General features: G+C 45.2%; 1 protein-coding gene across 1 annotated transcript in view; it reads left to right on the forward strand.

Annotated features, from left to right (window-relative positions):
* The window catches only part of LOC142591509 (fatty acid synthase-like), a 238068-nt gene that overhangs the window by 99616 nt on the left and 118851 nt on the right, over nucleotides 1-19601 (forward strand). The window contains exons 7-9 of the mRNA XM_075703832.1: nucleotides 3906-4207; nucleotides 17318-17707; nucleotides 18938-19127. Of these exons, the coding sequence (XP_075559947.1) occupies nucleotides 3906-4207; nucleotides 17318-17707; nucleotides 18938-19127 (882 nt within the window). The remainder of the gene's footprint in view (nucleotides 1-3905; nucleotides 4208-17317; nucleotides 17708-18937; nucleotides 19128-19601) is intronic.

Below are 19601 nucleotides of genomic sequence, written 5' to 3' on the forward strand. Positions count from 1 at the left end.
TGAGGAAGAATGGAAGGGCATGGAAAGCATGCTGGACAACTTCTGTTTCGACACTTTTCGGCCTTTTGCAGTAAAGCAGCAGAAGGACAGAATAAACAGCGTTCGGCTTGCTTCAACTGACCACAGCAGTGGACAAATGCCACTGTTCCCATTCTTGAATTAAAGGGCTCTGCATGTTGCTTAGCACTTCACAGACCGACCATATCTGGTCGATCAGCGGGCCAAGGGACATGGGTATGAGGCGGTGAAAGACGTGATGGCACTTGATGCGCTGTATTCGTCCCTCAACATGGATGCCACAAGACGCAATATCTTGTATTTTGTAGAAGTCTTCCCCTTCGAGCTAGCCCTGTCTGAGGAATGGTGGAATGTTAAGGCTAACTCCTTTTTTCATCAAGCAGGTCCTTGATTTTAAACACTATCAGCCATGACAGAGTCTCCAGGAGAAATTTCCTGGTCTAGAAATCCACTTCGCATGTCTACTTTTCTATCCGAAAGTGAACCAAAGAAACGTTCCAAAGCGAAAGTCAGCAGATGAACTGGTGATACGCAAACAGGGGCCGTCAAAGCGTTGGATGATTTGAATATGTTCTTGACTGCAATGCAACAAAACTAGGTACCTCGCACCTGATCCGTGATGCGTCGATAATCACTCTAGTGAAGGAGTACACGGTACTGAAAGCAGCAGGCATATGGGGGTCGATCCCACTTCGCGGTCCCCACAAAGGTAGCTTTCACAGCTGGAGATACACGAAGTTCACCCGAACTGCAGAACTATTGGATGAACTCCACAGTGTGCTGGCGGAAATGCCAAAAATATGACCAAGGTGAGGGTGAATGAATCCTTTCCTGAGCTTCACTAGCATGATGAACATTTCTTGCTCGGGTGAAAGCTAACGAGGTCGAACCCTGGCATCATTAGGCAGGCATGCTTGCTTGTTATACACATTGCTTAAATTTTCACCTGGTCTTAGCAGGATCAGCAGCTTCTCAATATCCTGGTAGTTGTGTAGTCCCGTGTAAAACTGCATGCTACTGTCATTATTCTTGAATCGGTCAAGAGTGAATAACCTTTGATGTTGTCTTTCATTTAGGGCTTGTACTTCTTGCATTTGCCGAGCGGTTACTTCAAGCTTCCGCTGAATATTTCTATTTTGTGCTGCAAGGTCCAAGTTCTATTTTTTGGCAGGAAGTTCATCTTTTAACTTCTGTAGATATCTCCTCATATTTAGTACGTAAGCATAGAGGCCTTTAAGTTCTTCACACTTTTTCTGAAGCTCCGCGTTGACGATGGGGCACACGGAACAAACTTGAAGTTCCAGATCTGGTGTTGGCTCAGGAGCGAGTGCACTGGCTTGTCTGCCAACGCCATAGATTCCTAGTAGCAATGGCTTGCAGAAGCCTCGTCATCTTGATTGCTTTCTTGGATATATGTTTCCGTAGGAGTCCGTTGAGCTTGTTTTTTGGGCACTGTTGATGCACTGCAGTAGCCGCTGCTTTGGAGGCCACCGTTTGGTCACTTCTTTTAAAAATGAAAATTTGGATTTAATTACAATTTCGTTCATGAAACGTCGTCCGCTTGCAACATTGTTGATGAAATTATCTGGCTTGAAATATTTTGAGCATACTTTAGTTCATTGCTCAACTATAAAATTGGGACCTTGGTCTCTCTTTATGGAAACAATGGGTTTCTTCAGCAGTAGACTCTGTCGGAGAAGCTTGTGATAAGACAGCTGCAAAAGATGTACATGGCATTGAGAATGATGTAACAATGCTTTTTTCGTTCTAATAAATTGTCTTGTATGTCACAAATGGTTAAGTACTAATTTCGCGTTGATCGAAGTCATCAAAAATAAAAACAAAATCTCTTCAGCAGTCTTTGATTTCAATGAATGTTGGCTTCCATCGCAGAAAGAAAATATTTCCTGTGCTACGACATGCGTGAGAAATGCGAAATCGATATTTTACGCATGCCATCAAAGTACGTCGATGTAATCGCGTGAGCAAACCATACAGTAACAATGTCACAGAGTTCTTGTGGTCGAAGCGTCCTGCTGCTGATCACGAGGTGGGCTAAAGAATATATTCTGCAGCGATCGAATTTATATACGCGAGTGACGCAAATAGATACGCTGTGTGACGGCAACGCAAAAACGTTATGCCCAGCTACGGTAAGCATGCATCGGAAACTTAGGACGTTTCTTGTAGTCCGAATGCAGCTCCAGGACCCTACTCCATGGGCAGTATACAAGCTGATAGCCTAATATAGCGCACACTTCACGGATGCGAAATGTGCCCGCGTACTGTGCGAAGTCACCATGTTAAAGAACACCAGTTGTCAAAATTATTAGTTACTGTCCACTATGGCGTCCCCAATATTTAGAGTCGCTTAGGGACGTTAAACTCCTTTAACCAAACCGTGCCGCTAACAAATGCAACGTGCACGAGCTTGCTTTAAAGTGTATGCCCGCAGCTTGAATTCAATCGGCTCCAGTAAAAATGTTCACTCGGGGGCACACCCACGAACAAACAAATGGAACTTGTCGGCGCATCTTTCACAAAACCAATTATCTTTCATTCAACTGTGCAGTTGCCCATGCAGCACCCCATAGTTTCTTCGTAATAAAAAACGCTTCAGTGTACCCGGATTATCTTGTACTTCAGCGATCTGCTGTTGGCGCCTCGCCAAACGCACAGAGACGAAGAATTTCGTCGACCTACGATTACTGAGCTGTGTCTATTTTTCAGAATAGACAATTTCAGAAACTTGAATTTACAGTCTATCAGAAAAAAAAATCACGCGAAATCAAACTGTGATCCGCGGCAAAACACGACACCAGAAATCATGGATCGAGTGTTCATGGCACACGAAAGGGCAAACGTGGACGTACCTTCGCGCCATTCCCGTCGTGATATTCTTGCTGGTGACACTGTGGAACACAGCAGGAGTTGAACGCCGTGAAGAGTTTCAGGTGACACCAGAATCAGTAGTGCCAGTGCTTAAGCAGGGTAGCTCGTAGTAGCATGACTAAATTCGTAAGCGACCAATTCGGGTATCTCTCCGTCCTTCCCCTAACACGGCGCATGCGCCCTGTGGTTTCGGTAGCTGACACAGGTGGCGTATTTTTGTATGGCGCCTGTTACGCAATAAACTGCTAAATGGCGCTGGTCGGTGCATGTCTGAAAAAAAAACTAACAGCGCAAACCACCGCAGGTGCAGGCTGAGACTGACGAAGACGAGAGAGCGCCGTAAAAGTGTGGGCTAGTCGGCACCTACTCTACAGAGTAACCGCGCGAAAACATGAAGGAGAAGAAGGGTAACAACAACGGCATGTGTTCGCCTTGTTTTCCGTCTTTTCGCGCTGTTACCCTGATGAGGGAGAACTTCGCCGGTCTCAGTCTGAACTGCCGGTTGTTTGCGCTGTGATCAGCCTTTGTTCTCAGGTGCAATAATTAATACCACTTGGGAATCATGACAACTTCGTTGTCGACATAACATAAAACGTGGAAGAATGACCACAAAAATTAGCTTTAGAGTTCACATCATGAAACAGTTTGCACGGACATGCGCAAATGTCTCCTCTGCATGTCTGTTACCTGACGTACGTACACCTTTTCAACTGTGCTTTGTGCTCCTTTTCTGGTCCGCTAACCATTCTGTTCTAGGTATAGCATCCAAGAAGCCGAACAACAAAACTTATCTTTAACTACAATTACCTGTGAGCACTACTTTGTGCTTTTCCTCTAAACAGCGTGTGCTTCCACAAAAGAACCCTGCAGGGGCAATGGCAATCATTGGGGTCATTTAGGTCTTGTTCATGTGCTGAAAAAAAAATTGTAATGGAAAGAAATTTGTGCTTTATAACGTTTTACAATTTTTGCACTTCGGGCGCAACTTTCTCCAGGTGTCTCCGCTGTGGCCAAGGTGATCCTCGCCATGGAGACGGGCACCATAGCGGCCAATCTACACTTTAAGGATCCGGACCCGGACATACCCTCTTTGCACGATGGACGCATTGAGGTAGTTGACAGGCCGACGCAATTCGATGGCGGCATTGTAGGCATCAACTCTCAAGGCCTTGGTGGTGTTAATGTGCATGTGATCTTAGAGGCCAATTCAGGTCCGCATGTGGACAGCCTTCCGCGTCTGAAGCAAGATATTCCGAGGCTAGTGCTTATGGCTGGAAGGACCGAGAAGTCGCTAAGGGTGAGTTTTTTTCTGTACAACAGATCTACATGTTTTAGAGCATTTCCTATATTTTTGCCGCGATATCTACACTAAAGAAAACTATCTTTAAACACTTTTCTTGCAGTACTTTCAGTGCGCGGTTTATCATTTATATCAGCGTGCAGTTGATTGGTAGGAGTTTGAACGAGGTGTTCTTTGATTTAAATCCGCAAATACTAGTTTTGACGGCATAATTTTTTGTATTCTAGAACTTCCAAAGCTAAACTTAGCCGGTATTCATGTTCACTTACGTCCTTCAGAGACTGCGCGTCCTACTTTTTCTAAAGTGATCCCTATTCCCAGAAGGTAAGGCAGAAGGCAAGCAATGAGTGACGCTTGCGGATGCTAGCCAAGGCAAAGGCAGAGACTGTTTATTTTCGTGGTAACGCTTACCTGCTAGCTGCATGGTAATACTGGCATTTCAATGTATTCCATTCACTTCAATAATGAACTGACTTGGAAAATTGTGGCTCACAGCTCACGAACCAACATGTGCTCACCAAGGGTGCTCTGGTCTAGGTCTCGCACCACAATTTTTTTCATCAACAAGAGTAACTATAGTAGTGGCTTAGAATCACGAAGGCACAGATAATAGTAGAAGCATGCAGAGCACACGGATCAGACACCTTGCCCGCGAAGCTTCACACCACCTGGTCTTGCAGCCGGATGCCGACATCGTACTTCCCTGTCTCATGCAGTATCAGCTTATGCTCATTACTATTGTAGGATAAAGCTTGCGAAGAGGCTGATTATGTCTTAATTAATTTATTTATTTGAATATCTACAGGGCCCATAGGGCGTTAGAGAAGGAAGTGATAACAATAAGTAAAAAAAACCAAAGCAAATATTAGGTAACATACTCAAGCGCATTTTTAATGTGACTGGGATCTGTGATAGATACAATGGAGGTGGGCAAGTGGTTCCATTCATTACAAGTTTGAGGAACGAATGCGTGAAAGTGTTGGTTAGTGTGACAACGAGAATCAAACACTTTATAACGATGGTCAATACGAGATGATACGAACAACGGGTGAGAAAGTAGTTCTTGCTTAAGACGAGATTTATGCTAGCAAATCTTATGAAATAAGGAGAGATGTGCTGTATTCCTGCGTAAGGAAAGGCACGAAAGCCGTAACGCTGTTTTCACAGATGAAACGCTGGAAACACGGGAGTAGTTGGAAAAAATGAAGCGTGGGCTACCTTTCTGCACAACTTCAAGGTGACTAATAAGACTTTCAGTAAGTGGATCCCACACAGCTGATGCATATTCAAGTTTGGAACGAAGAAAAGTTTTACATAGTTGCAGTCTAAGCGAAGAAGGGGCTATTGAAAAATTACGGCGGAGATACCCAACCATGTGGTTAACATTACGTACAATATAGTTAATGTGTGGCTGCAAAGACCGGTTAGCATTAATGTGCACTCCTACATATTTGTAAGTAGTCACTTCTTCGAGAGGGGAACCATTTATGTTAGCTTACAAGCATTAGTGGATAGCTTAAGAAATTTACATTAACTTGCACTTTGTGGCATTGGTTTTCATTTTTCATGTGTTACATCAATCGGCAATGTTGTCAAGGTCAGTCTGTAGTAGTGATGTGACATTATCAGAGGAAGTCACGCGATGTACAACACACTCGTATGCAAAAAACCTAGTAGAGGAGTTATTACAATAAGGTAAATCGTTTATGTAAATTACAAAACGAAGTGGCGCAGGGACAGAACCTTGGGGCACTCCTAAAGTGACAGGACAAAGAGAAGAATCGTAGCCATTAGCAGTTGCAAATTGCTGTCGGTTTGGCAAGAAGTTTTTTATCCAAGCAAGAACGTTAGGGTCAAGATTTAGCTTACTGAGCTTAGGACATTGTTCCTCGCTGACAAGTTCAGAAGCTTTAGTGAAACCCAAGAATACACAATCATTATACATTTCCAAGTCTATATCTACTTATGGTTCATTATCAAATGAAATTAATTGCTTTTCACAGGGGAATGTCTTCCTCACACCATGCCGACGAGATGTGAAAAAAAAAAGAATTAGCTTCAAGAAAGTTAACCAAGTAAGAATAAATGTCATGTTCAAAGATCCTACAAGGGACACTGTTCAATGATATTGTTCTATAATTTAGCGCAGAATGAGTGTCACCAAATTAAAACAACGGCACCACCTTGCCCACCTTACAGTCACAAGGCAACACAGCAGAATTTAACGTGTGAGCGAAAAGTGCGTACAAAAAAATTGACGCGTAAGCAACCGCACTTTTCAAAAATTCTGTGTTTACACCATCAACGCCGCATGATGACGAAACCTTTAAATGGGTAATAAGGCAAATGATACCATCATAAGCAATTGCTACAGGAACCCTTGTAGGAAAGGTCGCGACACAAAATTCTAATTCTGGCAGGTACTCAGCACGTCCATCAAAAAAGTGCTTTTCATAATATTTCGTTGAACACGTGAAACATTGCGAACAAGAAGCGGTAACGCCACTGTCGTCAGTTATTGACAATACGTTTTCGCGTGCACCCTTAGCAACGCTCCAGAACGTTTTGGAGTCGTAACTTAGTGCCAAAGATAGCGTGCTTGGTGTGCTTAATCATTTTTTTTTATATTTGCGGGCGATCTGTTGATGTGCGGTTCAGTTACTGTGACCGTTCCTGAACTTTATTTTTTGAAAAAGTGTTTCTTCTGATTCTTAAGGCGCTTTAAGCACACAGTAAACCAAGGTGACCTTCGCTTGCGATGGATGACTCGCAGAGTAACGTATATGCTTGTTGGACAGCTAGCTTTATTTTTAAACATTGACCTGGTTTCCTCGACAATGCGCTCATGAAAGCTGGGCGTGGAGCCTTCCAAGAAGGCTGCTAGTTCACTATCAATAACTGAAAAATCAGCGTTCTTATAATCTCTGATGCATTTTGGTGCGCTGGTGGGGCGTTTAGCAGTTGCTTTAATTAAAAAGTTAGTAACACAGTGGCAGCTCAGACCTGGTAAAAAAAAACAAATGAATGCAATCCGATCAAGAGCTGGGCAAAGATGAAGTACGTTAGCGCTGGATGCAGCTGTTCTCGTTGGTGCACTGACTAATTAAGTGAAACTAAAATCACAGCATAACTCCACGACGGCGGCACTTTCGCTCGCGGATTCTTTGAGAACAGGAAAAGGAGTGGACTTATGAATGTTCGGGAAATTCATCATCATCATCATCAACAGCCTGGTTACGCCCACTGCAGGGCAAAGGCCTCTCCCATACTTTTCCAACAACCCCGGTCATGTACTAATTGTGGCCATGTCGTCCCTGCAAACTTCTTAATCTCATCCGCCCACCTAACTTTCTGCCGCCCCCTGCTACGCTTCCCTTCCCTTGGGATCCAGTCCGTAACCCTTAATGACCATCGGTTATCTTCCCTCCTCATTACATGTCCTGCCCATGCCCATTTCTTTTTCTTGATTTCAACTAAGATGTCATTAACTCGCGTTTGTTCCCTCACCCAATCTGCTCTTTTCTTATCCCTTAACGTTACACCTATCATTCTTCTTTCCATAGCTCGTTGTGTCGTCCTCAATTTGAGTAGAACCCTTTTAGTAAGCCTCCAGTTAAAGCCACTTAAAATAAAGATGGGTGCTGAGATAACCTAACCATAATTGCATGCGAAACGTCGTTGAAATCAGAACAATTATGTCCACTGTTAGGTGGCCGGCAACAAACGCAAAAAAATTATATCGCAGTGGTTAATGCGCACGTATGCGCAAACAATTTCTAAAAGTGACTCAGTTGGAACATGATAACAGACAAACTGATCGCAAACAGCTGTCAGAATGCTCCCTCCTGATCTAGAGCCGCGATCAATGCGGTAAAACTGGAACACCTTTTTACACTGAAATATTTTGCTATCACTCATTTTGGACAATAACCATGTATCCGTAAGTACGAAGACATCAGTGCTACACGTGTCAGTTAGATAAGAAAGGTCATTACGCTGGTTAACAACACTGCGAGCATGGGAAAAAAGATTAACATCACTAGACGAAGTATTTGGCCTAGATGATAGCTATGACAAACGAGTGTTATTGAAGCAGGTTTGAACACGTCCTGGCTCTGCGCAACAGGCGAACTACTGTTCGAAGATATATCACACACACTGTCGCTTGCTGCGACATACATATAGCCCTTGTTCTTCAAAAAACAACCCCCGTTAGGTACGCTTCCTTGTCTCTCACGTCAGTCGTTAGTTGCCATCGTACTCAACGAGCGCAAATTTCTTGTAACGCAGGAGATCCGTAATGATGCGGTTCACTGAACCAAAGAAAATGGCGAGTGTTGTTGCGATCTCGTTTTGCTCTTGCGATTGCCCCGAATCAACTCGTCCACTGGGTGTTAATGACCCTCATCAGAGGCCGTTGCTCACCGTCCATTTCGGTGCTGCACCTGGATATGTGATGCCACTGGATATTGGTCTTTCAGTCTATGCTCACCGGATCCGTACAGTGCTGACGTTAACTCAGCCATACCCATAAACTGTAGTCAGACGGCGATGAATGTTGATTGGCTCACAACCTTCCGCAATCAGAAATTTAATTACAGCCCGCTGTTACCACCGGACGTCACTACTGAATGCCATGGTTTGCACGATTACTGTGGAATGAGATAGGAAGGTCAGACAAGTTATGTTCGATAGCGCAAATGTCAGCACATTAATGATGGAAGAGTTTGAAATGATTTCGGCACTATTAGCAAAGAGTGGGCTTGGAGGATCGCCCTCGTAGAATTTCTGCAGAAAATACGCGCTTCTTTTGTTTGACTATCGCACTAGCATAATGGACATAAAGCTTGTGATTTCGCTTATATCTTAAGGTTACCACCATGACAGTGCGCTTTTGTGCTTGTTTCACAAATACGGTTACACTTCCACACTTTGTACTTTATGTCCAATGCCCCATCTAACACACCACGCAGGTTACATAACTATTTTGCCTTCATGCGTGGCTACGGCACGACGGTCACATTGAAGTCATCAGTGCTCCCACGCGCAATTCACCTCCGGAATGACCTCCCAAATTACTTTGGCGCCAAATCTTATAACCAATTATTTCGCCGTCATTTAACCACGCATTCAATGAGGTGATCACTAACTCTTATTGGTTCTTTCTATGTGTCAATGTTCACTTACGGTGTTAACCGCAATACAGCCATGCGAACTGTATCTGGAGTTATCTATGTTGTTTTCATATTGATTTACTTTTCGTTTAAGTTCTTAACATGCATCTTCAGATAGCCTTCGTATATTGTATAGTGTTTTCAGATATAAGGTATGAATTTAAGCCTGTAATTTTGTCTTTATTTCCATTGATGTCTGTATTCTTCAGTGCAGTTTGAACAATGCCTGTTCTTGTCTTGCGTACCATGTTATTGTACTAGCCCCCTTACCCGTGGCCTGAAATACAAAGGAGCAAGGATGCTCCCGAAAATAAATAAATAAATAAATAAATTCGCTTGCAGATAGGGACTAAACAGCTACGGGCACGACTTCGCGGGTGGTTAGATCGACGACCTTAAGAATGTGCCGCTTTGAGTGAGTTGGTGGCATAATTACATGATCAAAGGCTATGCTGGAAAGTGGTATGTCTGTGGTGAGCATTCTGAGAAGAGCACCTATGCTGCGTGATATGTCACAGACGATGTCATCAACTAAGGGCAGCAAGTACACCACTGAGATTGTGCGTTCGTTCAAGGGCTTATCTTTTACACACAAGAGCACTTTCTATTCTCCGGTCACTACACAAACCGAAAGGCCCATGTACCCGAAGCACGGAGAATAACACCTGGGCACAACAGCTTCTAGAGCTGACATTCCAGCAATTGCCTGTCTTTTGCAGCATACCGGTATGAGGTCCATGCGGTGCTACATGACAGCGAAATGGCCAGTATCATCATCGTGGCGAGTGACAACCGCAGTGCATTCGGCCTATATGCGTGTTATAACGGACCGCTGGCTGGAAGTGAGCTGGCTGCTAATGTGGGCTGGTGGATTATCAGGATGGATGCGTTTGAGCGAGGTGTTGGTGCAGAGGGAGTCTGACGTGTCATGGGGAACACTTGAGGGGGATGTATGGGCTGCGAAGGTTTTACCGTGGTGGCTGCTGTGGCACACGCAAGAAATCTCGTTGAAAGCAGTCTTTGAAACTTCGTCCAGCTTGGGCAATATGGCTTGACCGAGCTGGCATTAAAGCATTTGCCGTTCATGGGACCTGTTTTTGACTGACGCTAATAATGACATGCGGGGCTGGGTGCTGCAGCTGGATATGTTTGTCTGCTCAAACATGAGACTTACTTATACTGCATAGATACAATCCTTTGCAAGAGGGAGTGGGAGAACATTATCATCCAATCTAGTAGCTTCAACAGCTGCTGTGATTGAGCAATATAATTTTTTTGAAAAGGCTGCATCATCAACAGGAAGCTCTGTGCCTCCTCTTTCCACAACAAGGGGGGGGGGGGGTAGACTCTCTTCAAGAGGTGGTCATGCTGGTCGAGATACGGGCTTTGATAGCGATGTCACCTTGGATCCCGAGTAAGGGAACCCTTCGCATTCCCCGCCTCCCATGACAGCTGCGTTGAAGAAAGGACTCTGCTGGCTATAGCCATCGAGCGTAACGGGCGCACTTTGTAAGTGTGGAGGCAGCTGTACTTTGAACGCTGTTGGAGTTACTGACGATGGTGGCTATGGTAGACGGCTGGTCCCCATAGGAAATTCGGATGTCAGATGTCCCAAGGCATTACATTGGCAGTAGACAGCTTTAGCCAGGTCTTGGCCGCTAGGACTTTGGCAAAAGAAAGCTGCATCTGTGACTCCATCTTTGTCCGTGAGCAACACTTCAATGCGCGTTTTCTGATGTTGCACCTCGAGAGGACAGGGAAGCGGATGGTTCTGAGGGAGCCTGCTGACGCTTTGCAAGCGTAGAGGTTGCGAAATAACTGCGGAGCGGATTTTATCGAACCCACAAAGGCAACTGGTTTAGTTTGGATGTGTTGCGTACTCTTGTCCAGCCTAGTGCAGGTGGCAATTAAATCAGCTACCGTGTGCAGCCTGCTGGCTACCATCGCGGCTAGAGTGTGCAATTCACGTAAACCGTGAAGCAGGCAGTCGATCTTTTTGGCATTGGAGAGCTTGACTAGACAACACTTAATTACGCTCAACATGGCGAAGGCTTATTTGTGCAAGCTTTCTGATGGGGTCTGGTATAGTTTCATAGCATGTTTTTTTCCCCTACATGAGGCACGATTCTCGGCAAAAATTCAAGCCCACTCCGCACTGCGAAGGTAGATTGCCAGCGGAGCAGTAAACATCGTGGCAAGAAAACTTCTTGTAAACATTTTATTGTATCGCTTATTGTCACTTGGTAACGACAGTCACAGTCGTACTTGTGGCCAATATGATATACACTGATCGGCGTACCCGCAATTGCAGGTACTTCCCTTGATAATGTAAAATCGATGCACATATACCTCTGAGTAGTCGTTTGGGGCGGATCGGTGTGGCATCCCAAGCGAAGGAACTCCAACACGAAACGCGCAAACCCCTCCCTTCTCGGTCCCGACACATCCACATTGAAATCACATCCAACAACAAGCGGTAGTGTCAACGCAATTAACCGACATAGAGTAGCCATGAATCTTTGAACATCGCATTTCCAAATATAAGAAATTTTGGGTTTCTCCGCTGCATTCTTCAATTCACGACACGCATCGCTCCGTCATCGCACCGTTGCGCTTCTTTAAGCGAGCTGCTGCTCTTCGGGAATCCGAACCACGCGTGTCCTCCCCATGGTAATTCATACTCAACACTACCCAACCAACTTTCTCTGAGGTAGCAGATGACAGTTTTCGTCATACTGTTCTGTATGTTGCAAACGTAATTCCCAAGAATGTAAGCACTGTTCGTTTCACTATGCTGAGTGCTTGTACCCTCTGCCGTATGAGGCTATGCGGCATTGCATTTTTTATTGTTTACGGGGGTATTAATGCTTACGCGGGTATGAACTTGTGATGATGATCGTTTTGTGTGCGGACACGAAAATTCTATGGTACCCTAGCCATATACAGCTCCGCTGTAAAAGTGTCCTTTAGAGACGCGCTCCACGTGTTCCAGCAAATGTACTCGTTCCAGAACGCGAGATGCAAGTTTCATGCCGTACATTTCAGCTGGCAAGCAGCTGTGAAACGTGTCGTGGTATCCTACCACGAAGCAAGCGGTTTCATTCGTCGCACATCGTCAAGCCATACATTGGCACGATTGCTGTGCTAGCCGTCATTCTGCGGGATGGAAGCTAACAAATCGGGCCGTGTAGTCTCTGTTGCTGCAGGGAAGGCAGCTTTTGGGAAAGCAGGGCAAGCAAGACTATGTACCATTGCTTGGTCGAGGGAAAGCGTTCGTGCACCGGCCGTGGTGGGCGCGTTGAATTCCGCTAGCGGGTTTACGTCAGGCTGCTTCCGAATGCCGGCTTCCCATAGCTCAATCAGGTCCGCTTCCAAACCGGCGACGCCCAGCTGGCAACCTTCTCATTCTTAACTTACCCTATGAGGTCGATGCCGATGCGCGACATTGTCACTGAGTCAAGATGCTCATATAGAATTCCCGGCATTTTATTTCGCATAGGCGCCAGCACACAGACGTCCACTGGCAAAAACATAGTCGGCTTTCTATGTGCTTGTGGAATTTCACTATCGATCGAGGGACTGAACCGAGCAAGGATGACCTTGTGTTAGTTACGAGCAATTTCACAGGCGAGCGCACGCAGATGAGCACAAGGAGGCGAGCGATTGGCGGGAAGGCTTCTGGCGAGGAAGGACGCAATGGTTGTCAGAGTAGCCAAGAATGGCTTGTTTATCGGCCAGCTTGTGGATTGGAATTGCTGAGTAGCTGGGCGAAGACTACGACATCGAGTGCGCAAGACAACGCTCGGGGCGTTAGTGTGGCGTGACGAGTTAGGGTGACCAAAGCTCTCGAACAGAACACGTTAATTACATCACTCAAACGAAACACCTCCATCCGCGCACTGCGACGGGGACAGAAACGAGAGACAAAGATGGCGCGCCCGGTCCTCTATTGTGCCTGGCGTCGTGCAGGCGTAGAATAGAAGAGGCGCCGGAGTTGGCGCTAGCGACCAGCCACGACAGGCACTCACATAGAGGGGCACTCAGAATTGCTTGCTTGACAAATTGAAGTTGCCCCTTATAGAGTTCTGAACATTCACGGGAAGTATCTTATGAAACTAGGGATTGAAACGCCACTCTATTTTATACCACATTGTGAAGACAGACACCGGTCCTAGCCTACAGATTTTTCCAAAGGAGAGTTTTCTTCACAACTGCTCCATTTGAGCATATAACATAAAGTGTACAAAAAGTAGGTAATCTATGAATAATTTCACATTTACCTACCTTCATATTGTGATTTAACGTGCATATAATATCGCGATGTTCAAATGAGAGATCTCAACAAGCAACATTGCACTTCAAAGGCAATCTTTAAAGAAATATTTTCTAACTGGAGGGAGGTTGGGACGGGACAGGGTTTATCCCCTTTCCCCCCTCTCACCACACAGCAAAACTGCCAGACCAGTTTTCAATAAAGCCTATTCTCTAACTAAAGATAAACAATTAGAACACTATATTGCAAACGCGCCTGAATCTAACCTGGAAATGAGGCTCAATGGTATACGGGACAATAACAGGGACAGAAAAAAAATGGTCTTCTATCAGCTCTTGTGCAGTTTTTTTTTACGAACATAGTAAGGATGGCGTGCTTTAAGTCAGCGTGGGCACAGGGGGACGTCCCCTCTCCGCCCACCATTCTTTAAAGAGGGGCTCGGCTCCCCCTCGGCAAGCAAACTGTGAAACTGCGGCACCCATTCGACAATCACTGGAGATGATTTTATTACTAATAGTGCCTTCTGCGGGGCAATTCTAACTCTCCAGTTCATTGATGAATAATTTAACTCTCCAGTTTATTGATTAATGATTTAATCGCGATTATGCAGTTGATGTGGCATGAGCAAAAAGAGGAAATCAATTATTGCCCTACCGCAGCATGCATTTCCTCGAGGCCCTCCACATGACAGTCGGCGCCTTTGCTCGACTAAGATTCTTGGCACTGCATTTCATGAGCCACCTGAGCGGGAAGGTAACTCTTCATGAATTAGTGAAGGGTCGCCTTGGCTTTTACAGCGAAGCTGTATATGGCTAGCTAATTCGTCCATCTGTCCGTCTCTCTATTGCCTGTACGCCGCGAACTCCACCGGCGCAACCCTATGCACATGCGAAAAAAGAAAAAAACAGAGAGGCGCGCGATTGGCTGCGTCAGTAGTGACATCGTTGCTCTCCGTCGCAGCGGAGCGCGCGCGCAGCAATTTCTCTCCGGCTCCGAAATGGGTAGGCCACGCGTCATACGTACTCCTGAAGAGGAGCAGCTTTCGATCAGCAATGCTGCGAGGAGAACCGTGAACGAGCTCGTCCACGCCGTGCCGATGCTGCAGCCCCGACAAAAGAGCAGGCTCCTGCAGCCGAGCACAATGGTCAACTGCGTACCCAGGATCCCGCTGCCTATGAAGCCGTCGTTTAATGAACCATCAGGATTAACCCAGTGACAAACACCGGGGCCACACGTTTCAGCTTCGCTCGTTAACCATCTGTACTGAGTGCTTGGGCGAAGAACTTATATAGAATAGGAGTTTATTTTATTCGCCTGATATTGTGCATTATGAGTTCTGCGTTATACCAAAAATGTATGCAATCGTTCCACCTTGGTAGGTGGCTAGTAGTGAAACCATAATATATATTGATGTGGTGCCTCAGATTGTCAATGGAGCAAGGCAACTAAAGTTTTGTTCTGCAACTTGACTTTCTTCTTCTGAGTTCATATATATTTAGTCCTTTACCTCCCGAGTTCTTTTCGGAAAATTCTGTCTAAATTACCAATTTTGTCTAAGTGCTTGATTGAATGGGAACAAGAAATGAGTGCTCGAAATAGAATATGTTTATTTCCTGAACACCTATGAAAATGTGTTTAAATTTAGAGATAGTTGGCTTCAGTACTTTAGCAGCAGTACGTACGGGTACGTATCTCTGCCATGCTATAACTTTTAAGAAGCTCCATATAATCATTTGACAGGATAATACACTCACAGTTTTGCGCGAATGTATAGCACTTCGAAAATACTTTCACTGCGCAGCTAGAGACTTCGACGCCCGCGAGAACCTGAGGTAACCCTTCCTAATGATTGATCCTTTATTTCTTTTTTTTTAAGATCGTCTGTTGTAGGTCGGTGTTCATTACAAGTGAGCTACGAACCAGACCGCAGCTAAGGCTATCGTAGCATTGGTCAATTTGTTTTCCCGGCCTACTACCTTTATTCCGAAACGGCAGCTGTGGCCACGTGGTCGCACATGCCGCGACACACCACCTCAGCGCCAGCCTTTCCAGTGGTGGCCTTCGCCCCACAATTAGCGTCGCGTGCGACCGGTGGCGGCGCTCCTGCGACGGGAGCCGGAGGACTCGTCTTGGTGGTCTACTACACTACGGCTTGACTATCTTCAATTTCATACGTTTGCTCGCGCTCAGACCTCGTGCTTGCGTCGCATGGGGCATTCCTATTTACCATCGGCATTGTTTTCCTAGTATTGCTCATATAAGTCTGTGCATTAGGTGGGCAAGGAACATAGCATATTTAACGTATTTCCAATAAATAGCCATTCAACATGGCAATCCAGCGTTTACGGCGGAGAGATGACAAGCTATAGACAGACAAGGCTTGACGATGCAATGACAGCGCCAGCGCGTCCAGTAGTAAGCCTTGCTCTAAGTATTATTTTACAAGCGTCGTCTTAAACTCCAGGGCTTTGCTGTGATCTGCGTTGCTGGGGGACATATTCTTCAAGCAGCACAGATACACGTAGATGAAGCCGACAATTTCACGCAGTAATTTGCTGGGCGCTATCTAAGGGCTATGTGTGAAAAAAGTTAGCTGCATTACCACGCGGTCATTTCCCTTCTTTTCGGATATTTAACTAACTTAAAGCTGATTTCTCTAGCAGGGAAAAATTAAAATAGGCATTGTTGGAGCAACATTCTTCATGTCCCTTTTCGTATCTCCTGACAAACCTTTGGATTTCATCATCCACGATATCTTTTTCCTTAAACTCCAGTCAATCGGCATAGCAAGTCCCTTTCTTGCTAGTAAAAAGCTATCTACTAGACAAAGAAAAGGGCGTTTAGTACTTCAGGCAACCTCTCCGGTACGTCTATTACTAATATTGGCGTTCCTCCGTCAAGCCACCCCTTGGCCAACCACTGTCTTTAATTTTGTTAACAATCTTACAAATTGTCGCTCCACTTCAGCGCTGTGCTTCCTTTAGGCCGATTACATATTCTCTTCAAGACATAATGCTGAATCTTTTGTTAATAAAACGAAACATAATATAAACAATCTTGTTCTGTGATGTAAAACAATCATGTGATAAATATTGACTGTAATCATCAAAATGTATTACTATTAGCTCACACCGAAAAATGCGCAATAATGATGCAAATTTTTGGTGCGTATCACTCCATTTTATTCATAGATCAGTGCACATTGTATTTGACAATTACCTGAAGTTTACTGATCATAGTGCATCACTAAAATAAACATGTTATGTAGTATCCAAAATTCGACTAAAACATGTCGCTCTTTGATTACACCAAGTGTACGCGTTCTCTCCTTTTATAAACACTCACATAAATTAGTGTACGAAACATCGCCTTTAACATATCATTCCCATTTATCGCCATTGCAACTCATCCAGCGGTCGGCTGTTGGAATCATCACTCGCAGTGATGATTCCAACAGCGGGACACCTTCACCTCTTCTATGTTTAAGAAGCTGAAAATTTTCCGCTGACTAATGTCACTTCATTTATTTTATGTACTACGGCTTACTGTGCAAATAAAGTGAGCTGGCGCTTCAACGCCCCTACTGCCCTGGTGTGTAAATTTTCCGTGTCCTGGCATCGAAAACGGTAATGTTGTCCCTCTCTGTCACCTTCTCCGCAGCGCACACTGGACCGACTGGAGGCAGAAGGACCGTACCCGGACTCCGGGTATGCGCTCCTGAATCGAGTCGGGCAGCCAAGCGTGCATCTGTTCCCGTATCGAGGCTTTGCAGTCGTGCCCGTGAACAACACGAACACGGAGGTCGTTAAAGTAGTGCAGCCGGCTCCGTCCGAGAAACGGCCCCTCTGGTTTATCTTCAATGGCACGGGCTGCCAGTGGAACGGCATGGCGCGCCAGATGATGCACTTTGACATCTTCGCCAACTCCATCCGCGAGTCGCACGCACTTCTGCAAGAGCGATTCGGACTCGACCTCATGGATTCGTTGACCTCCGATGAGCCCCGTTGTGAGACAATTGTCGGAACTTTAGCCTCAATCGCTGCAATTCAGGTGCGTAATTGCCAGCGCTAATAGTTCCGCGTGGAAGTTGCCTACATGCAACTTCCGCTTAACTTCCAAGTTATCTCGCGACAAGTGCACTTGACAGTTTCATGGTGTTTTTGACGATGTCTCGAAAAGTAATGGTGTTTGTGAGTGTACTTGAAAAGGAAATAGTTTGTGCGGCCTTACATTTTTAAAAACGGTGTAATGGGTTCGCGGTGCAGAGGATGACATCTGTTATCCAGTGAAACTGATCGATGGCCGAGATTTCAGGATAGTAAACATGGAATATGAAGGAACAAATGGTAGGAGTCAATCAGATAAAGTCGGCAAGCAATTCGACGATATGTCAGCTGCGACCAGACGTGTGAGGATGTCCTTCACTCTTTCAGATGTTAGTTATCACGCAGTGAACTGACCATTTCTTCAAACATTTTTTTTCGTTGCAAAAACAGTGCCCTCGTATTAACTCGCCGACGTGCTTGCCACGACGACAACTGTACAATGCAGAGATCTCAGTATCTAGCGGCTACAACGCCCCTTTTGTATTTGCGCTCTAAGGAGATTTGCCTTTGTTTACTGGAAAATGGTTTCGCGCGAATCATTTACTAGAAGAAACAACTTTACGCCGAGAAGAACCTATTCTTGCGAACTAATTAAAACTAACTTATTTCGTACTTGAGCCGCAGTTGCCCCGCCAACCCGCGCGACAACAAGGTGTTCACATCCGACGAAAATTCTCACTACAGCAGCACGCTTTCATCTGTTACCAAACCCAAAAGTAATTAACATAGATACACTGCCGTGCATAAGACTGATCGTTTCATTCTTCATTGTCTGCGCTTATCTAGTGTTGTCAACCATACAACCTAAGCTGAAGATCTACGTTACTTACGTGAGGTAGTTGCGGAGATTTGAAACTGTCGTTGCTTCGTTTCTAATATTTTAAGAAAAAGTCTGTTTCTTGTATTGCCTAAGTCCCTTTCATAAATGCTATAATTGTATCTTGTATAAATTAGTCCAGTGCTGCAGCTTTCTCTCCTGAGTTTGTTTCAAACTGTAAAGCTTTCAAGGAGGCCTATCACTTGTGACGATCAGGTACGCTTACGGTATTTGTTACAACACTAAACGTACAGATTAGAGCCAGGCCAAGCGCGGTTACTGGAGTGCAAAATGTATGTCTTTTTTACAGCCGTATGCCTATTTTGCGAACTACAGTGACATGTCTTTCATCTGCAGATTGCGCTAGTGGATATGCTTCAGGCTTTGGGCATCAAGCCTGACGGCATGCTGGGCCATTCTTCTGGCGAGGTTGGCTGTGCGTATGCGGATGGAGGCTTGACCGCTGAGCAGTTTCTGCTTGCTGCCTACTGGCGAGGCCGCTGCTTAGAACTGGACTATGCGTTCGATGGAGCCATGGCTGCAGTAGGCGAGTGCCAAGTGATTTCGTAGTAGCGTCAAAGAGTAGCGTCTTTCCGTATGTACGGCTTCTAATATACGTATGCTGTCCTAAGCACTATAGCACGCATGTGTTTGGGATTGTAATGACATTACAAAGCTTCGCCACCGATCCGTTCAGTGTAGCACCGAATCGCGATGTATAAAAAACACAATAGGTAACATGTTAAACTCTAGTGCTCTATTACAGTCAGCAAAATTTTGCATTCCCTGATCTTGAAAGCTTACAGCTGGTCACCTTTTTAATTTTGTAATACCTGACTCCCAATCAAGTACGTTGTCAATTCGCCTCCGCGGTTACCTTCTTTCTTCTATAATACGAGTGAGCGCTTGCTTGCCACACTAGGTCATATGAATGAACACTTAGTCGCTACTTCAGTTTATCAACAGGGCGGCTGCATTCCCGTGAGGGCAGAGCGAAAATAAAACACACGTCTACCAACCA

Source organism: Dermacentor variabilis, chromosome 8 (genome assembly GCF_050947875.1).
Source record: "Dermacentor variabilis isolate Ectoservices chromosome 8, ASM5094787v1, whole genome shotgun sequence".
Classification (NCBI taxonomy): domain Eukaryota; kingdom Metazoa; phylum Arthropoda; class Arachnida; order Ixodida; family Ixodidae; genus Dermacentor; species Dermacentor variabilis.